General features: G+C 39.0%; 1 protein-coding gene and 1 long non-coding RNA gene across 2 annotated transcripts; one reads left to right on the forward strand and one right to left on the reverse strand.

Moving 5' to 3' along the window:
* Window positions 1–203: 203 nt before the first annotated feature.
* Window positions 204–3,255, reverse strand: LOC139728584 (uncharacterized). The gene is made up of 3 exons (XR_011710818.1): window positions 3,200–3,255; window positions 961–1,190; window positions 204–290 (listed from the first exon to the last, which is right to left on the reverse strand). It is a non-coding gene; the product is annotated as an uncharacterized lncRNA (long non-coding RNA).
* Window positions 3,256–7,403: 4,148 nt separating this feature from the next.
* On the forward strand, window positions 7,404–12,752 carry LOC139728585 (dynein regulatory complex subunit 5-like). Its single transcript, XM_071639521.1, has 4 exons — window positions 7,404–7,734; window positions 8,195–9,052; window positions 9,838–10,001; window positions 12,564–12,752. The coding sequence occupies exons 1-4, from the start codon at window positions 7,422–7,424 to the stop codon at window positions 12,750–12,752; spliced, it is 1,524 nt and encodes a 507-aa protein (XP_071495622.1). The 5' UTR covers window positions 7,404–7,421.
* Window positions 12,753–17,948: the final 5,196 nt, after the last annotated feature.

The following is a 17,948-nucleotide window of genomic DNA, read 5'->3' on the forward strand; positions in this document are numbered from 1 at the left end:
TGAGCAGTCCTTGTGTTAAGATCATTTAACCTCAGACACTGGATAATCAATTTTACTCTAAAATAGTTATGAAATTTTTATTCTTTTGAACTGTCATAAAAAACAGAAAATCAGATAAATCAAATGTAAAATCTCTAATACTTCTTAACATCGATTAGATTATACAAGAACAAAGATAGCAGAACTACACATTGAGCTTACCATGGCTGAACCAGAATTGCGCTGATTAGACTTAAATTTTGAACGTTTCTTGGGGAGCGAATCCATTGCTGGCATGGCTTGGGGTAATCCTGGGGGAAAAACATAATCTATTAAAGTACTGCAATAACTGCTTTATTTTTTATATGCAATATGCCTCATAATTATCAGAATAATAGAGACTCTAGCAAGACAAAAGTAATTGTTGAAAGGAATACTAGGATTCAAATAAGAACATCAGTTGGGGACTAATAATCACAATCAGAAGGCATGAATTGTTCTAAATTTTGTCCTACTCATAGACAACTAGAATTTATTGGCAACTGATGTTTGCTTGTCTCACTAGCATGGTTTTCCTTTTTCTTTTCTTTTTTTTTTAAAGATCTTGATACAACTTGATACACTTAGTAGCTAGTGTTGCCTTCACTCTTCTTCCTCCCATGCCCCACTAAAAACAAACAAACAAACAAACAAACAAACAAACAAACAAACAAACAAAACCAAACAAAGCAAAATACAAGCAGATGAAAATAACAAAAGAATGGTTCATTTTTAATCAATGTTGACTATCAACAGAGAGCATCAATTCATACCTGGCATATATCAGGAAAGGGCAATAATGCCCCTGAACAACTTTATATATCTGTGTAAAAGAATTCACCAAACTGCACACTGTGTTACAAAGTGGAGAGCCAAAGCTGTCCATGTTTAACATCTAAAAAAGAGAAGGTGTTTGAAAATGTGAAACATGATTTAACAGACCTGGTATCGTGACGACATCCTTGGCAACATTCACTCCACTGAACTCCTTCCTAGTGTCAGCAGAGAGACCACTGTTTGATTCACCATTAGATGCCTTGCGTTTGTCTGCCTTTTTCACCTTCACTGATGGTGTGCTCTTCTGGGCCAAGAACTGCTCCTGTAGTCTGAGGAGGTCTTCCTCCGTCTCTCCTGGTTGGGGTCTTTTATTCATTTTTTCGGCAATGCTATATCTGTATCAAAAGATGCATACAGACATGGAGTATGGGGTGAGTTATAGTCCAACTTTTAAGTGCTCGATTGATCTTTTTGTTGAAATGGCCAATGCATGGTGGTGACGGTGGCCACATGTACATCAGCAATTTAACAGTTTTAGTATGGTGTACAGTTGTACAAGCACTTACACATATGGTAATCTTATGACTTAGTGACGAATTGTATTCCTTATGACTAATAAGGCAAGAAAAAAAAAAAGGTCAATTGAATGAAACTTACTGATACCAAACAAATGTGGTCACCCTTCAAATTGTTAATGCAGAAAAATGTGACATAATCCAAGGACTTTGCAGACACACATCCCTCCAAACAAATGGTGTGCAAACCCAAAATATTTTACTTATTTCGCTAGCAGTGCATCATTTTGAAAATTTACAATACACCATGGAGGTATATAGCTCTTGGAATATATCGACACTTCGACTAACAACAGCTGCAAACATCTTACTATTAAAGGTGACAAAGAAAGTGAACTCGATTTGTTTACTATCAATATCATGGTCTTAAATGGGGCTGTGGACACAGAATGTGCACAGGATTGTAGTTACTAGTGATAAGCGTATTATAGCTAACAGCACAGTGCATACTTGCTTTATGTAATAGGCATGCTGCTGACATAAAAAGGGTTTTTGTTGTCATTTGTCACTTTTTCCTTTATTTTTACAGGTTTCGCTTGTGTTGAAGATTCTTTTTTTTCTTTTTCTTCCTCAAACTCAGACTAATGTCTTTAATCCCGAAGATTGTTGCATATATCAGCTGATAGTGTATAAGTTCTGTGTGTGTGGGTGTGTGGGTGTATTTGACCACTTGAACAGCATTTCATCCTGCTATTTAAGATCCACAGTACGGTAAATATACAGTCGACTTCATGTAAGTCTATGGCTCATAGTCTATGTCAAATAATTGGCTAGTAAAGTCAATGAAAATAAAAAGCCCTGATTTTACATTCATAGCCTTTGCTTTTGTGTTAATCCTCTGTACATGCAAAAGTTGAATAGTAACAGAAGCCCCTAACCTAACCCTAACCCTATTTCTAACCCTTTTTAACAAATTAAACCCTAAAGCCACTTAAATTTAATATCACTTTGCGATGTTGATACACATCACTTTTTCTTTTTCAATTTTTCCAGGGGTAAATTACACATGGCTGTGCTGAAGTTAGAAGCCTAAATTAAGTTAGCCCCCTAAAACCCAGTACAGATTGCCAAGTTAATAATACAATGTAGGCCGAGGTCATCCCAGCTCTGTCCAGTCAAATAAAATCGACTCATGTGGAGTTGACTGTATACAAAACAATTAACGGTAAATTTATAAATTAATGATTGATAGAAAGTGACAAGTTTCGGTTGTCCACTTCAAAAAAAAAAAAAAAAAAATCTTGGCCTAACTTTACAGATCAGATAAGATGCAATCAAGGAGGGTGCGCAATCAAACCGACAAGATCAAGAGAAAGTGCCGTTACAGTAGACTGCACCTATAATAACCTAGAAACACTACCGCCTACCGGCACGCATCCCATGCATACCTTGACCGAAAGATCGGTCTGTATCTGTCCGTCGGGGAATGTTCCGCGGAGACTGCGTCTGGCTTCACGGCTCACGGAGGACAGCGTTAATGGCAAAATATAAAAGAGTCCTCCGGACAGACGGATCTTTCTGTCTAATGCATACCGTACCCTAACTGCGACCAGCCCCAACGCTACGGACAGTATAACTGTGTACAATAAGGAGCGCTTAACCCGGGCCGTGGTAGGGCCGTACCCACTCTCATCGACTGAACACATTTCCCCACACAAAAATACACACATGGGACCACACAAATGCAAAGGACAGACAAAACATCGAAACAAAAGGTAACGCAGATACGTGTTTCTGCTATTTGATGACATTGTGATCACTTACAAATACGGGAATTCTACATATTATCCTCACTATATCCTAATGAAGAAAAATAATTATTGCATCACCTTCACGTCCAACTTCGAGCAGAATTGCACGACTCGCGATCGCACCTTGTGTATGCCTCCGATCCGATTGCGTTCCTAATTCCGCAAGCAAATTGCAAGATCAATGCGCTCATGGCTAGTAAACCCCCCGTGATGCATGCACTCTTCCTCTCGTCTAGCTCACTCACTCCATCGGGGTCCATCCATCACATCCATCCGGCCATTTGACCGTCCCCGAGACAAGTCCATATTTATTGATCTATACAAAAGCACTGTTTCCATGATATTCCACAAACGTTTCTTACCAAATACAGGGCTCTGTTCCACTTAACTGTGAAAATGAAAAAAAAAAAATCATAATAAACCACATAGGATAACAACCACATGGATAACAAACTTCAAAATAATGCTATACATGTATTTAGGTTTCAGCTGTTGAGATATTCATGTTCGATTGTCTTTTTTCTTAATTTTATTTTCTGACAATAATGTGTTGTTTCGCACAAATATAAATATGAAATGAGAAATGTAAATATTATTATATAAAAAGTAGGCCCCAGGGCCGGCGCAAGGTGGGTGGCTCGTCCCCCCCCCCCCCCACTTTTTATGCATAATACATACGTAGGTGTCAGCTGATGAAACCCGGAAGGGGCACCAGAAATAAAAACTGCCCCCACCCCCACCCGCATTTTGTTTTGTTTTGTTTTTCTAAATGCGGCGCCGGCCCACAGAACAAGACTTCTGTGCGCCGGCCCTGGGCTCTATTAGAATAAAAGAAGTTAGTGTGGAACCCTCTGCCTGTCATATATTGCAACAATGATTTGATAACATTAAAGAGAAATAGGGAAAGAGAGGGAGAGAGGTAAAAACATAACAACAATCAAAAACAAAAACGGGGGGGGGGGGGGAGAGGGAGTGAGAGAGAGGGAGGGAGGGAGAGTTCAGGTCTTAAGACACTCAGAAAATATGGGTGAGTGTAAACAACTAACCTCTTATGTATAGGCCTATTTGCCTGGTCATGCTGGATTTGCGTGCGATGAAAAGTTTAGAGGATAAGAATGCATGGATAGACGGTCGATGAGAGAGAGAGGGAGAAAATGGTATATGAAGGCAATTGCACAAGTAGTGTGATATATCATACAAGTAGTATGATATTTTATACATGTATTCGAGTGTTGGGATGTCCTGAACTATATGAATTATTATGTTGAAACATGATTAAATTTGTGTGTGTGTGTGTTTTATTTTGTTTTGTTGTTTTTTAGGCTGCTATAAGGAAGCAGTCAAATGATTGTACTAATTACAAGGATACAAGGTACTTTATTTTCTGTTAAAATGAATACAGAAATTCGCACTCCACTGGCATAATAAAAAACGACAACATAGGGCCCTACATTATATTGTTCATAATAGCATAATAGTATATTACACTGCAAAAAGTCCGGTGTTAAATAGTGAACACCGAGCTGGTGTTAAATTTTCGATGCTCATTTCTGGTGTTAAATTGACACCTCCGGGTGTCATTTCCAAATTTTAAACTGTTTTTTGAAGAGTTTCTTAGTAACTGCACTTCTTGTTGATTTTTAATTTAAACAAGACGATCAAGAATTTTACATTAAAATACTAGATTTTTGAACAAATGTGAAAATAAATCTACACCACAGTAACACCAGCTGGTGTGATCTCTCATTGAAGCTGGACGGGTGTTAAACCATTGATATTAACACCAACAAATATCAAATCAACACCATGTGGTGTCATTTTTTAATTAACACCATGCAGTACAGTGTCAAAATAACACCAGGTACAGTGTCAAATCAACACCACGAAGTGTCAGGTGAACACTTTTCAACACCATCACAGTGCATTTTCAACACCTGTGGGTGTGGTCCTTTATTGAAGTTTGATCGGTGTTAGATTTAACACCCGTGGTGTTAAATCTAACACCGATGTTTTTACAGTGTATACATACTAACAAAAGGATTGCACAGACGGTGTCTTAATTCATATAAATGAAAAATATATAATTCAATTGAAATTAGATATCTACACACACACTACACACACACGCACGCCACACACACTAACACGCACACACACACACACACTCTCTCTCACACAAGCTGTTTATAAAGCCTGATTACGGCATCTCCTCGCCAAATTTCATCTATTTAACCTCTCGCCTCCCCCCCCCCCCCCCAATCTGGGCCCTGTAAGATATGATGAGAAGCAAGGGAGAATAGTGGTAATAGCAAGAGAGGAGTTTGATAAAGAAGAAACGATTGAAAGTATTGACTGTGGTGATGGGGGGGGGGGGGGGGACAACAAAAAGCACCTGACCGGTAAAAAAAATAAAAATAAAAATACACCGACATTTACCAAAATATCAACAATTGACTAATAACTAATACCTCAAAAAGACCTTTGTACAACACCCATGATGAAACATATTATAACAGACAACATAAATAAAAATATGTAAATGAAAAAGAAAACATTTAGAAAACAACCACATGGGAAGTATGTTGCTTGTTTGTTTTTTAAGTCCCCTCTCGAAAGGACTAGTAACACTCGGGATAGATTTCTCTCCAAGGAGCAAAACCACTTTGATTAAATTACTTTGCTAAAGTGGGAGTCTTATTTCATCACCTTTCGCTGTTAATTGCACATGGTCTTCAATAAAATCTTCCTCACTAGTACATTCTTTTTTGCGTGAAAAGCATCAAATGTGTTAGTTTGTAATACTTAGTGTTTCATCTGCATTCCAATATTCAAACATTATCAAGTTCGGAATAATTATCAACTCATTGCCTGTTTCAAAAAAAGAATCAACATTCAATCCCTGCTGTTATTATTATCATTTACTAAATGTACTATTATTGTTATTTATCTATATACTAAACTATTTATCAATTTTACTTTTTTTGGGTGGGGGTGGGGAACTGGCCTAACGGCGTTTTCCTCAGGATGCGATACTCGTGTACTCATCGCATGGATGGGTGAAGGGCCATACCGTATAATCCGGTGTACCTGTACCGCTGTGCCTGCTCGTTTGGTGGTCGGTCGCGGACAGCGTGCTGAGCATGCGCAATAGTTGTCACAGCAACATACAACAATACCGGTTCGGGACTGTAGGAAGACTGACAAAAGGTAATTATTGTGCTTTATTAAAAGATCGATGTTTTACTGTATTCACATAAACTCCTTCAAAAAATAGTAGTGAAGGTTTCTATCTCAGAAAGATGAAGATTCAATGTTGTTAAACTCAATATTATGTGGAATGAAGATGGGTTTGTCACCTGCTTCCCACGTCCCCCGAACGCGAGCTCAAACTCTTATGCGTACCAACACAGGTGCCGATGCCGGAAGTCCCCCGAGCTTCTGCCCGACAAATGAGCTCCATATCTCGGCTGCGGGGCAGGCGAAGACCCAGGCCATAATAGCTGTAGTAGCCGTAGTAGCTGTTTTACTGATAGTAATACAATGTACGTCAATATCGTGTCAGAATACCGACGATAGTGAGGCATTGTTGTGGTTTACGTCTCCTCTCCATTAACTGTCGTTCTGAACGTCAGTGCATGCAGCAGGGAGGTCACCTCCGCTGGTGCATATGCAGTGTGTGGTGCTTCGGGACATCCGTATCCCCAGCTCTGCAGACCATAATTCTCTATATTACACAGTAGAAAGACACTCAAACAAAGTAGGTGACACATTTTGTGACTAACAACAGCGAACGTGTAGTTCTTCATTTCTAAATTGGAGCCAAGGCAGATAGTGAGCCTATATAGTCTACATAAATTACCAATTCAATTCCACAGCGAGGCAAGGTTAACTTCATTTCAAAGTTTGAATTTATGTATGTATGAACCATTTATTAGTATCTAGCGTACCTAGAGATCCTAGTAACTTACAGTAGTAGTAATTTTAGTAAACATGAAATCTAGTAGTAGAAAGGTTCTACTAGTACAAGTAGTAATTGTGGTAGTCACTCATAGCAAGTTGTAGTCTGTAATATGCAAATGTACCTAAACAAAAGCTAATGCAAGAAAGGCATTCATTGTTGAAATGTGATTTAGCTATATAGATTTTGCTTTTTGCCTAGCATTAATATTTCTTTTGGAGCCATAGCTTTATGCTATTAGAACTATAAATGATATGTATGTTGTCTAGTATACACGTGTATAGTTATCAGTATTTTTTTTTTTTTTCACAAGCTCTTTGAAGAACTCAAAAGAACTCACAGATGGCTACTACTACGGAACCTCCGCTCTCGGAGCAAAATGGTCCTGCCTCAGCTGGTGGAACCAAGGGAGAAACCAACAGTAACAACAATGCAGTCCCAACCAGCGCTAGTAACAACAATGCCAACAGCGCCAAGAGAGGTGGCAGAAGTGCCAAGCGTTCTATCCCGTCTCCCATCACCAGTGCGAAGAGCAATCCAGCAGCCGACAATAGAAATATGAGGCGGATTATAGCAGAGGACCCTGACTGGTCGCTAGCCACGGTGCCCCTTCTGACGGAACTTTGTGTCAATCACATTGTCAGCAATTTTGCAGGTGAATATTTCTTATTTATAGAATGGAGACAAAATATTTATTTTGTCTCTATTAGCTGTCCCCAAATATTTTAATCCTCATAACATTACTGTTAATTGTTATCAGCAGTGAAACAGACATTAAAACTGCTTAAAGACTAAAGCAAGACAGTTTTTGTTGTTTCATTTTGTATTTGGTACACAGAGGTTGGGCTTACCACTTTCTGACATTGCTATTGGAATAGTTATGTACCGGTACATATTTCTGTCAATGCTTGAGGGTGTGCTATGAATGAATAAAATAGATAAATATTCGATGAGACTTGTGTGTGCCTGGATAAGAAAAAAAAAATACTCAAAAATATCCATTACATAGTAATCATGGGTATATCAATTTAGTTACAGCCAGATTGCATAAGATGACGAGCAAACAAGTTGAATCAGCACTGAGTACCATGTGCATATATATTTCCTTTCTACAGAACATCCAAAGCTGGACGAATTGCTTCCTAAGTACAAAGCTAAGGTCCTTGAAAAGATCTCGGTCGACCTGCCTCTGAAGGTCGTGGCACACTTGGTTTCAGATGAAGGCTACTGGGAGAGGCGTTGCAAGGCAGGGAAGGAGGTGTGTGACGTCTCCAAGTTTGACAATAGTTGGAAGCGAATGTTCTTTGAAACGCATCTGGAAAATATCATTGAGCACTTTGTGCCTGAGACCTCAGACATGGCAGTACTTGAGAACACTTTGCCATTGTGTGCACCATATGTGAAGCGACTAATCATCAAGCAGTTGCTACCTCCTGTCAAAGAGGAGCCAACAAAGATCATGGATGATGTTTCTGATGCTGGCAGTGATGCCGGTTTGGATGGACCCATCATGGACCACTTTGAGTTCTCTACCACCCTGGACAAGCTCCCCCACTTGGAGGAGTTCAGCGTCACGTACGGGGTTCGAGACTGCGGCATGAACTTTGAGTGGAACCTTTTCCAGTTCACTGCCAGGGACTGCATGCTATTGTCCAAGTGTATCAAGAGGTGCAGTCACCTGAAGAAATTCCAGCTCCACAGGAGCAAGGTGGATGATGACAAGGCTCGTGTTCTCATTGCCCACGTCCTGGATCATCCTGGTCTTGAGGAACTGGACCTTTCACATAACATCATTGGTGACCATGGGGCAAGGGCAATTGGGAAGTTCCTAAATGGGCACTGCAAGCTCACACGGTTAGATCTGTCTAACAACCGTGTAAGGTCTGCAGGAGCAGCAGCAATTGGGCATGCCTTAGGGAAGAACAAGACACTGAAGGAATTGGACTTGAGACTCAACAGGATGGGAGATGAAGGTATGACACAATACTTTCTCACAAAGTATGTTATCATATGTTGTTGAAGTTGCTAAGTTGTTATGCAAGTGAAACTTAGTGACACATACATTAATACACATGAGAGATACAAAGGACTTTCAGTCAACTTTATTGCATTTTCTTTTTCCTTTTTTTTTGTATTTTTCTTCTTCTTGCTAAAGAGTCTAATAACATACATGTGGATGGGATATTGATAATATCTTGATTTGTCAAGCTTATAGTGTATTTCAAACAATTCTCTTGTGGCATAGTATACCTATCAAATAAGACTGCTTCTTGGATCAACCTAAAGGGATCAATGTTTTTTGTTTTTTTTAATAGTACAATCATTTTTTCCCATAGTCTACAAATTGCATGTTCCATCTGTAGGTTGATGATTCACTTTGGTGTAGGGATTTATGGAAACCATGTTTACTTGCAAAACTGGGTGAAATCTGTAATCTTAAAATGGATGTGCCAGTAAAACTAATAGCACCAACTGGTATTGTAAAGAAAATAAGTATTAAAATGACCAGTATCTGTTCTTCCTGTGAAGTGCACAACATACAGGAGTACAAATTTTCAGGGTTTTTTGTTTTGTTTTGTTTTGTTTTTTATCCATGTTGTTCCAAAATGTTTAATCTCAACTCTAAACCATATAAAAAGACATCACACACAGAAGTAAGATTTATGAATCTCAGGAATTGATCAAGGTGAGAAAGGTACCACATATAGTGTTTAGGATTTTATGTCAAAGGTCTTGTTTTAATCTGTTCTGTCATCAGGTGGACAGGCGCTGTGCAGAGCCCTGATGAAGAATGCAACACTGGAGACCATCAACATGGGAAGTAACGAACTGAGTGAGCCCACAGCAGCTGCACTGGCCCAGGTTCTAATTCACAACAGTACCTTGGTCAACATCAATGTGTCCTGCAATAGACTAGGCCAGGTAGGTTTTGCAATAACATTATCCTTTGACAGTGATGGTGTCACTCATTGAATCAGCTGCTAGATTAAAGGTGATTATCCCCAAGTTATGGGGAATTAAAGAGTTTGCTAGAATGATGCACTATGTATGTCTAAAAAGAGTCAGAATGATTGCTTTCCAGTCATAAGTAACCCTTCATTACATTCTGAGTCTTTGGCGAGTAGATATATGCAAACGAGATGGAAAGTGATGAAATATCATTGGACATTGTGGCAAATTTTAATATTGGGCTGTTGTTCTTTTTTTTTTTGGTTGTTGGTTGTTGCAATTGTATCACACATGCAAAAAGTTAAACTAGAAATATTTGATACAAAGAAAGAAACCAGAAACCTGAAATATTATTATACAGATATTGACTGGTACGGGGTGGAATATAACATTCTTTGGACCGCAAGGGAGTTATATTTTCCCAAGGGAAAATATGATCACGAGGGAAAATATAACTCCCTGGCGGTCCAAAGATTGTTACATTCCACCCCCTACCAGTCGATATCTGTTATATTAGATGGCCTTGCCCTCGATTGTGCTTTGCAGAAGAGCCTACACTAACGACGTATAGCCTAACCGTTAATACGCTCATGTCAGCCCGACCAGACGCTGTATGCGCGCAGACTGTCGCGATTTTGTAGTTGTAAAGCGGCGACTGGACTGTGTAGTTGCTAGGCTCACGTCCTCTATAAACGACAGGAGGCCCTAGGGTCTACTAACGTTAACGTTAGGCTCAAAGTAACGACGCTTTAGGGCCCTATATAGTCAAATTAGGCGCAGGTCCAAAAGATGTTTTAGGGTCTACTCACAAAACAAATCTAACTTTAGGCCTTAAACGTTATTGCCTACTGTAGCCTACTGGGCAATCTTTATCATTTGACATTTTGTTTCTACAGGTAGGCCCTAACGTTATCTATGTCTAGATTCTAACGTTAATTAGCTCTGAGTCTAACACATAGAACCTTCTGAGGTTCTAGACAACTAGGCTCTACATGTTTGTTAAATGTTATAGGGCCCACTAGAGATAGACTCTATTATAACTGTAATAGACGTAGGCCTAACGTTACCTTCTGTCATCAGGAATCTGCAGCAATTTCAAAATCAGTCTTTTTTTCCCTCTGTTGCAGAGATGAACATTGTAGAAACACAGTGATATGCAAACCAGTCTGCTCCGTGTCGAACAGTTTATAGTCCTCCACAACCATGGTTTGTTCGATGTAACGTTAGGCCTGGATCTAACGTAAGTCTAACTCGTCGTTAAGTTACGTCAATACAAAGATGCATGAATTGCCCTCGTTCTAAGAACTGAACTGAACTAAATGTCTCTAGACTATTAACTCGCTTGGTTTAGGCCATGTTTTCCTTATCCTCCAAAATCCTCGTCGTCGTTTATTATAGACAAAACGGGGCTCCATTTTGAGGTGTGAATCCAAACTTCGCGGGCCGAATGATACGTGCATACGTAAACGGTACATTGGGTAGCCTACAGTACTAGTATGTAGCATGTATTTATACACTGTACGTATAAGCGTAACGTTTAGCTTCCCGAATTCCATCCACACGTACGTATACCAGGCAGGCCTAGCGCATGACGCTACTCCGCGCCGCGCCGTCTAGTCTACTCTCTCACGCATCGTGTGTGTGTGTGTGTGTGTGTGTGCGTGGTGGTGGGGGGGGGGGGGATGAGTTGGAAAAGATTATATCGGTCCAGACTGCAGTTATCGATAGTAACCTTTTTGCTCCTCCCAGTTACCGACGTGGTCCCACATCCTTATATTGGTGTAATTGTTTGTTTTTCAACCGTAAGAGGGCGACACACATGGAAAAAATATATTCAGTTGACCAGTTGGTCAATATAACGAGCTTGGAAAATATAACAGTTGCGATCCTCGCAAACAGCATCACGTGATGAGCTCTCGACCAATCACGTACCAGAAACTGTCTAAGCCATCTAATATTCTTGTATAGTTTATATAACAGATGTACAGAGTAAAACAAAATCCTTAATGCATGTTACACAGTTCTGCAGAAAATATCCAAATAGAGAATGTGGAATTGAGAAATTTTCATAAATAAAGCCAGAAGTGACTTGCATCATCTCATTCAAATCTTGCCAGATTAACAATGTGCAAGAGCTACATCTAGCAGGAATTATTATTTCCATACATTGGAATTCAGAATGACTCTTAACTCGGGGGGTGGGGGGGGGGGGGGAATGACTAACCAGATATATCTGAAACATAATTTTGCCTTACTCAGGGGACATGAGTATGTCAATGGTTGAGATCAGCAAGAGTGTAAACTCTATACAAAGGGTGAAGTCGTGCATAGGCTCTGCTGTCGTGCTGACCTGCTGTTGTGCTAACAGGATGATAGTTCATAGTCAAAAGACTGTATCAGTTCCAAACATCATTCTGCAGAAGCCCAGACATAAGATATGTGAACTGTGGCATGACACTTCTTCATTTACTCATTCCTCGTTGAAAAAAAAAAATAATTTAAGAAAAAATGCACTGTCTAACTCATTCTTAACAGGATGGAGGGAAACAGGTCCAAGAGGGGATGGAGGAGAACCCCGTGGTGCGGGAGCTGGACCTTCGGCTGACAGAGGTGGGTCAGGAGAGCGAGTACTGCATCAACCAGATCCTCAAGAAGAACCAAGAGTCCCATCGCACCCAGCAGTTAAAGGAGAAGGAAAAGGAGAAGTCCTCTCTGGACAGATAAAGAGTGCAGCCACAGTCTGGTGTGATGATGACCCCCGGATTGACCCTTTTGTGATGTTGATGCTAACCATCTCTGGCTGGAACATGTGATAATGTACCACATGATTTTCTGGCAAGACGCTTGAAAACTTGCATGTGGTAATTAAACAGTTATCCGATATTTGGATTATCCGTGGGATTTAAACAGAAAGAAACAACACAGCAGAAGGAGAGTGAAATGAAGCAAGAAGGCAATAGTTAATTATTGCTGCTCCGTATGCTGTCATGGATTGTGAAGTATATGCTGAAGCAGAATGTATGACTTTTTTTTTCCCTTCCAATTATGCAAATGTAGTCATTTATTTTTTTCTTACTTTCATTGCATCAGAGGATATGTACTCAAGTTTCAAACATTATAAAAACAGGAATGGGTTCTATCAAGTTATTTGTACACTGAAGATTAGCATGAAGGCGCAGATATATATACCTGAAAGACACAAAGATGTTCGTGTACTAAATGTCGGCCCCAACAATTTGCTCCGTCCTAAACCTATCTGACACATTCTTTCAAGCCCAGTGCCTTTTCGATACTCCATATTTGTCTATAATGTCAACAGATATATAGTACAATAAATGCTTTGACATACTTGCAAAAATAAGGTCTTTTGTTGTTGTTATTCTTTCAAATGAATGCAATATATCTATGCCAAGAGTTTTCTTCACCAGGTGGTAAGAACTTGGTATGCTTTTGGCATTGGTAGCAGCCAATAATCTAGGCGGTGGATGTGACTATTGTCTCTTGCTGTTACGCTAAACGTCTGATGCAGTGAAACTATTGTCTTTGCTAAGCGATATGTTTGATGCGGCGAGACTACGAACATTGGAAGCACCCAACGTTAATATCCACTCATCTTGCTTTAGTCATTTTCTTGTTATCAACTATGAATCCGTGTCAACGACTAAAGGAAGACGAGTGGATATAGGTGGTGGATGCGCATCCGCTGTTGGTAGTCTCGCCGCATCAGATGTATCACTTAGCAAAGAATACTCTTGCCGCATCAAGCATTAAGCGCGACAATAAAGACCATAACTGCATCTTCCTCCTAGATTATAGGCTACACTGGTACAGTGGACTCGCGTTAAAACGAAGTCCTTGTGACCGGCAGTTTTCTTTCGTTATATGGAAATTTCGTTATAACCGAACAAATAAACAATAAAAATACAGAGTGGATAATGTTGCAGCCTGAATTTTTACTTCATTGCAACTGGAATTACGTTATAACTGTGTTCATTATTACAGGAGTGCACTGAAGCAGTATTTAATCATTTTAACATGGCAAACAGTTTGTCATACTTTCGAGCTGCTTCCATGGTAGCTAGTACATGTATCTGAATGATCAATCACAACAGTCATTGCCAGTGATGTTTTGCTTGTCTCTCTCACAACACAGGAACCAATGATACACGCAAATCAGTGGTACATGTTTCAGCATGATACCAGTTTATTTAAAGAAATGCTGCATGCTTTGGTTTGATGCACAATCCCATTTCATTGGCATATGTAATACTATACATCAATGAACAAAATTTATTTATGCAACCCTAACCATTAGAATTTGGCTTTTCACATTTGGTGAATTTAGCCCTGAAGAATACAAACTGTGCATGAGCAAACTGACAGCATACTGCGAGTCTTTAACCATTATACTTTTCTGTAAGGATACACATCACATATTAAGGAGTATGCATGTTTGTCTACCAACTTTGTTGCATATTTTATATGTTCACTTACTGTTTGAAATACTGAACTTGAGATATACAGTATCCATCCTCGTAACTCTGCTACAATATGTTTTCATTGGACAAATCTAGCGGGTCATCTTATTTGATATGCACATTAACAAAAGGTCCAGTATTCTGGTCCATCATATTCTTGTTTTTTTCTTGTTTTTGTTTTTGTTTTTTCGCATGTACACTTTTGTAAGGGGATAATAGACCAACAAGTAAATTGATGTAGTCCAACAATTACAGGGCACATAATTAAGCTAGGCGGTAGAGTACATGGGTGCTTGTGCAATTACTGGGTAACTGCATTCTCTACCATCCTACCATCTTGTATACACCGTTATGACACGTACTTCTCATATTACCGGTGCCCTATTTACATTGCAAAGACACACATCCAAATGCGTAACAACTATGCCTGGTTTCATACTCACACAGCAGGCCAATATTTAGTCTATTGCCTGGTCCCATGGAACCACTGAATTCGGGGAAAAAAGGTCACTGTAAAATCTTGGCATTCTTTTCTATTACACTTTAATATGCCTCATGTAATTGCTATTCTTTTGAACTTTTTTTAGTTGACTTTTTTCTCTTTTTTTTAATAATTTGCTACCTGTGCGCACACATGCCGAAATATAAAACGCCCTAATGCAAGCATGTGTATGCGTACAAGAGAAATGTCAAAATGTTTGGCCTTACATAGAATCAAGCTTAACCCTATCCTTTCTACAATGTATTTTTTTTTCTCTCTGTCTCGACTATAATTCATAATTCAGTTCAACAGCAGCTATCAATGTCTTCAAAGCCACATAACTGCACCACGCAACAAAGTTTGTGAATGATACAAGCTGTATTTCATACAGGGAGCATCTTATAGGTGTGTTCATGGTGGTAACAGAAGTACCAATACACATGGCATCTTGAAATAACACCAAACTGTGCACACAGCAAATCACCGGCAACACTTTGCACAGCATATTCCATCTTCACCTGCATGGCATATAACATAGGTTGCTTACCTTATGATTGTTCTTGTTCACAACTCAGTTATTACTAACTCTCTGAGAGGAAGGGAGAAAGGAGGGACTGGCTGAGGAAACACTCATTCATCCAAGATATGACTGATCAGAGTGCTCAACAGAGATGTGAAATTGATTGTCATAAATGATTTTGACTCTGTGGCAAATTTGTGCAGCAGACAGATTTTGCACTCACAACAAAATATTGCTCCCTAGCCAATTGAGGATTGAGGGTTCTGCGTTATGAGTATGCTGAGCCGTTTGACAGAAAAAGTTGGCATATCCTTCCAAGTATACAATACCACTCTACATCAACATACAACTTTCTTCTGATGGCTTACCTAAAAGTGATATAACAGACTTATATTTCTGTTATGAATCTAAGTGACATCACATCAAACCTCATACCCTTGGTAATTAAAGCTAGCCAGGACCAGTTTGTACAAGTAGCAATCAATTTACAGAGTACTAAAAATTTGGCAACAACATGATAGTCACTAGTTTGATTGTTACTGATTCCTAATTACAACACGAGTACAATAATGTCTTCTTGCCATATAACTTATCAAATGACCCTCACAAACATCAAATCGCATTGTTTCCCAATGTTGCTTATCATGATTATGTAAGTTACAATGACATGTCATCAGATCTTTTTTTTTTAATTTGCAAAATGGGCATATACATAGAGCATAAATGTGTAATAGGGACTGAAAAATATACATGCATATCTACTGACCAAAATTGCAGTACTACGATACATATATAAACAGATACTTAATCAAAATATAAAAGGCAGTACTTTTTTTTTTGTGCTAATATACCAAGTCAACCCATATCAACATGTATGTGAAGTGCAAATGAGATGTAACTTTGAGCTTGATACAAAAAGCACCACTTGTTTGCATCCAATGGTAATCGCTAGGGTGTTCCTATAATGAAAAGTTGTAATAAACTGTTACATTGACTGAGGATGCAAACTTTAATTTGATTGAAGTGTCTTTTCTCTCGGTATTTGCAGCTTCTAGCTCATTCAGCCTAAAATTCCCTCGCGAACATGGAACTGGTTAATATAGTCAAATGCCAGCTGTCGGAGCAAGCAATGAGCAGGTTCAAAGCACTCTATCTGAAATTTGCATATATGAGGTAAAGGAAGAGTGAAGAATAGTACCTGGAGTAGACAACATTTATGAAGGCAGTGAAATAATTTGACCTGTAAACAAAACAAAAGCACTCAACATACAAACAAACCAGAAAATAAATGATCTAAATACTTACAACATGTCATGATATATGTCTTGCACTTCTTACACTGAATAATATTCTCACTGGATCACAGTGATCAAGTGAAAAAAAAAAGGAAGAAGAGTGTAATATTTATGACAAGACAGCTTTCCTAAATGTTCTTGTAGAACAATCCCTGCAAGTTAGAAATAATGACAAAGACAAAATACATAAACATATCCTAAATGTGTCAAATTGGCAAATTTTTTCCTTCATTTCTTTAAACTGGCCATACAAACTTCATTACCCCTCATCAACTTTTTCACTCGCAAATTTACGTGATGGTTTGTGTATGAACAAAAATGCTGATAAGACATGTCACAAGGATAGCAACATATTATATTAATGTTAAAAATAAATAAACTTTCGTTGATATCAATCTCTCTCTCTCTCTTTCTCTCTCCCTCTCTCTCTCAGTACTCTCTTTAGCACATCTCCAAACCCTGTCTTAGATGAAAGTTCCATTAAATTTGCCAGAGACCTCATTACCTCTGTAATGCTGCACACACCCACCCACACCTGCCCCTGATCACTCACAGTTCCTCGTGCCAGGTGCTACATATAAACATAAAACATACAGCAGACTGCTTCCTACATCAAATGGGACTACCCGAGGCCAAACATTGCCAAGTTTAAAGGTGCACAGACAAAACTCTGCATACACCCATACGTTGTATCACCTTTCAGTCACAGAAACATAACGTGCTGAATATAGAATAACACCATCACTATCAAGCCTAGGACTATTCCTCCTTTAACATGCATCATACATGCTTATCATTAAAAAAAAAAGAAGAAAGAATATGACAGTATCAATCACAGCCTTTTGATCTCAAGAGGGCAAACATAAAATACAATAAAAATAAAAAACTATGCTGATGACGACAGGTAAGAGATCTTTACAGATCTTATGCCCTTTCTGATTCTTGTAAAGTAGAGCAAAAATTCCACTGAAGAAAACTATTCACTTGAGGTGATTTTTTTTTCCATTGCACTGCTGAATCATGTTATAATGAAGGTACAGTCATTAAGCAGGACATCTACCAAAGGAGGTACTAGGCGAGCTCACCTACAGCCTCCTCGATCTACCGGCACGTCACATTTTTTTTAGTTGTCCATTTGCAGCGTCA

The sequence above is a fragment of the Diadema antillarum genome, unplaced genomic scaffold (assembly GCF_040938485.1).
Source record: "Diadema antillarum isolate AM-2024a unplaced genomic scaffold, OU_Dant_1.0 seq00000187_RagTag, whole genome shotgun sequence".
Taxonomy (NCBI): Eukaryota; Metazoa; Echinodermata; class Echinoidea; order Diadematoida; family Diadematidae; genus Diadema; species Diadema antillarum.

Bases quoted from the DNA above. Each gene is read 5' to 3' on its own strand.
- LOC139728585 (XM_071639521.1), top strand. From the start codon at position 7,422: ATGGCTACTACTACGGAACCTCCGCTCTCGGAGCAAAATGGTCCTGCC. The intron at 7,735-8,194 runs GTGAATATTTCT...TCCTTTCTACAG, and splicing joins CATTGTCAGCAATTTTGCAG to AACATCCAAAGCTGGACGAA. The intron at 10,002-12,563 runs GTAGGTTTTGCA...CATTCTTAACAG, and splicing joins CCTGCAATAGACTAGGCCAG to GATGGAGGGAAACAGGTCCA.